Source organism: Quercus suber, unplaced genomic scaffold, assembly GCF_002906115.3.
Source record: "Quercus suber isolate HL8 unplaced genomic scaffold, Cork oak 2.0 scaffold_445, whole genome shotgun sequence".
NCBI classification, from domain to species: Eukaryota; Viridiplantae; Streptophyta; class Magnoliopsida; order Fagales; family Fagaceae; genus Quercus; species Quercus suber.
This window is the reverse complement of record NW_027069896.1, coordinates 387,181-388,491: the sequence shown is the minus strand read 5'-3', so window position 1 is coordinate 388,491 and position 1,311 is coordinate 387,181. Positions and strand designations below refer to the sequence as shown.

Here is a 1,311-nt window from a genome sequence, read left to right as displayed (position 1 = left end):
TATGTCTGTCATTGCCTTCTGATAATGTGTTCTGTACATGACATAGAACTTATTGAAACAATTGGAATAGGAGAAAGCATACAAGAAAAAGACATCCCATGACTTCCCTATCTTCAAGCTGTGCTTAAAGAAACAATGTGGCTTCATCCAATAGAACCTCTTCTCCTTCCTCATTCCCATATTGATGTGGAAGTTTGTGGATACACCATTCCTAAATAAACCCAAGTGATTGTAAATGCATGGGCGATAGCATGAGATCCCATGTACTCGGACAAGCCAACACAATTTAAACCAGAAAGGTTCATTGACTCTAAAGTGGATTTCAGAGGCACAAACCTCTCTTTTATGCCATTTGGTTCTGGGAGGCGGATTTGCCTAGGTTTAGATCTTGCTGTAAGAATGTTGAACTTGTTGCTAGCTTCTCTCATTCACCACTTTGATTGGAAGCTTTCTAACCGAATGGCACTAGAAGATATTGACATAAAAGACAAAATTGGAATTACATTGCAGAAGGCTATTGCACTTCTTGCCATTCTTGTGGTTGTTGCTAAGGAGTTTATATCGCTATTGCATCACATGTTTGGAGAATAATTGTTTTAAGTTATATTCCTTATTTGTGGACCTTTTTTTTTCTATGTTATACTAATTTTTTTAGTAATGCTACAAGTTGTTATTGTTCGATAAAATTAATTGCTCTTGCTCCTCTCGCCATTGAAGTTATTTGGATTTTTTGAGTCCAAGAATCTTTGGGGCTGTTTGGATTTCAAAAAATACCCACTCATCACTCATCACTCTATAACTCATCACTTATCACTGAAAATACCACAACTTCCTAAGGTGGCATGTTTAGCACTTGTTCCCAACTTTGATAACTCAAAAAATTTTACTTTTTGTGGGACCCACAGATTGACTTGGTGCAGCTTTTACTTTTTTTTTTCCCCTACAACCCCTAATACCCAAACTCACCGAACCCAATGAAAAGGAATGGAAAAAAGAAAAGGAAAAAAAAGAAACCAAACCTAGAAATCCAATGTGAGGAAAGAAAAGAAGAAGAAGAAGAAGAAGAAGAAGAAGAAGAAGAAGAAGAAGAAGAAGAAGAAGAAGAAGAAGAAGAAGAAGAAGAAGAAGAAGAAGAAGAAGAAGAAGAAGAAGAACAGAGAAACCAAGCCTAGAGTTCTTCACTACAACCGAGCAACAACTCTTTATTCCACAAAGACCCAAAAAAATAAAAAAAAATTCAACTACCATAGCCCATATTTTCTCTCTTTCCCACTCCAAATTTCAGATTTTTTTCAACCACCAATAGTAACA

At 36.2% G+C, this 1,311-nt stretch overlaps 1 protein-coding gene across 1 annotated transcript; it reads left to right on the top strand.

The window, feature by feature from the left end:
• Positions 1-261: 261 nt before the first annotated feature.
• Positions 262-591, top strand: LOC112020142 (geranylhydroquinone 3''-hydroxylase CYP76B74-like). Its single transcript, XM_024052702.1, has one exon. It carries the CDS (start codon positions 262-264, stop codon positions 589-591), a length of 330 nt encoding a protein of 109 aa, XP_023908470.1.
• The last annotated feature ends 720 nt before the right edge of the window (positions 592-1,311 follow it).

Excerpts from the sequence above, each read along its gene's own strand:
- LOC112020142 (XM_024052702.1), top strand. The coding sequence starts at position 262 with ATGTACTCGGACAAGCCAACACAATTTAAACCAGAAAGGTTCATTGAC.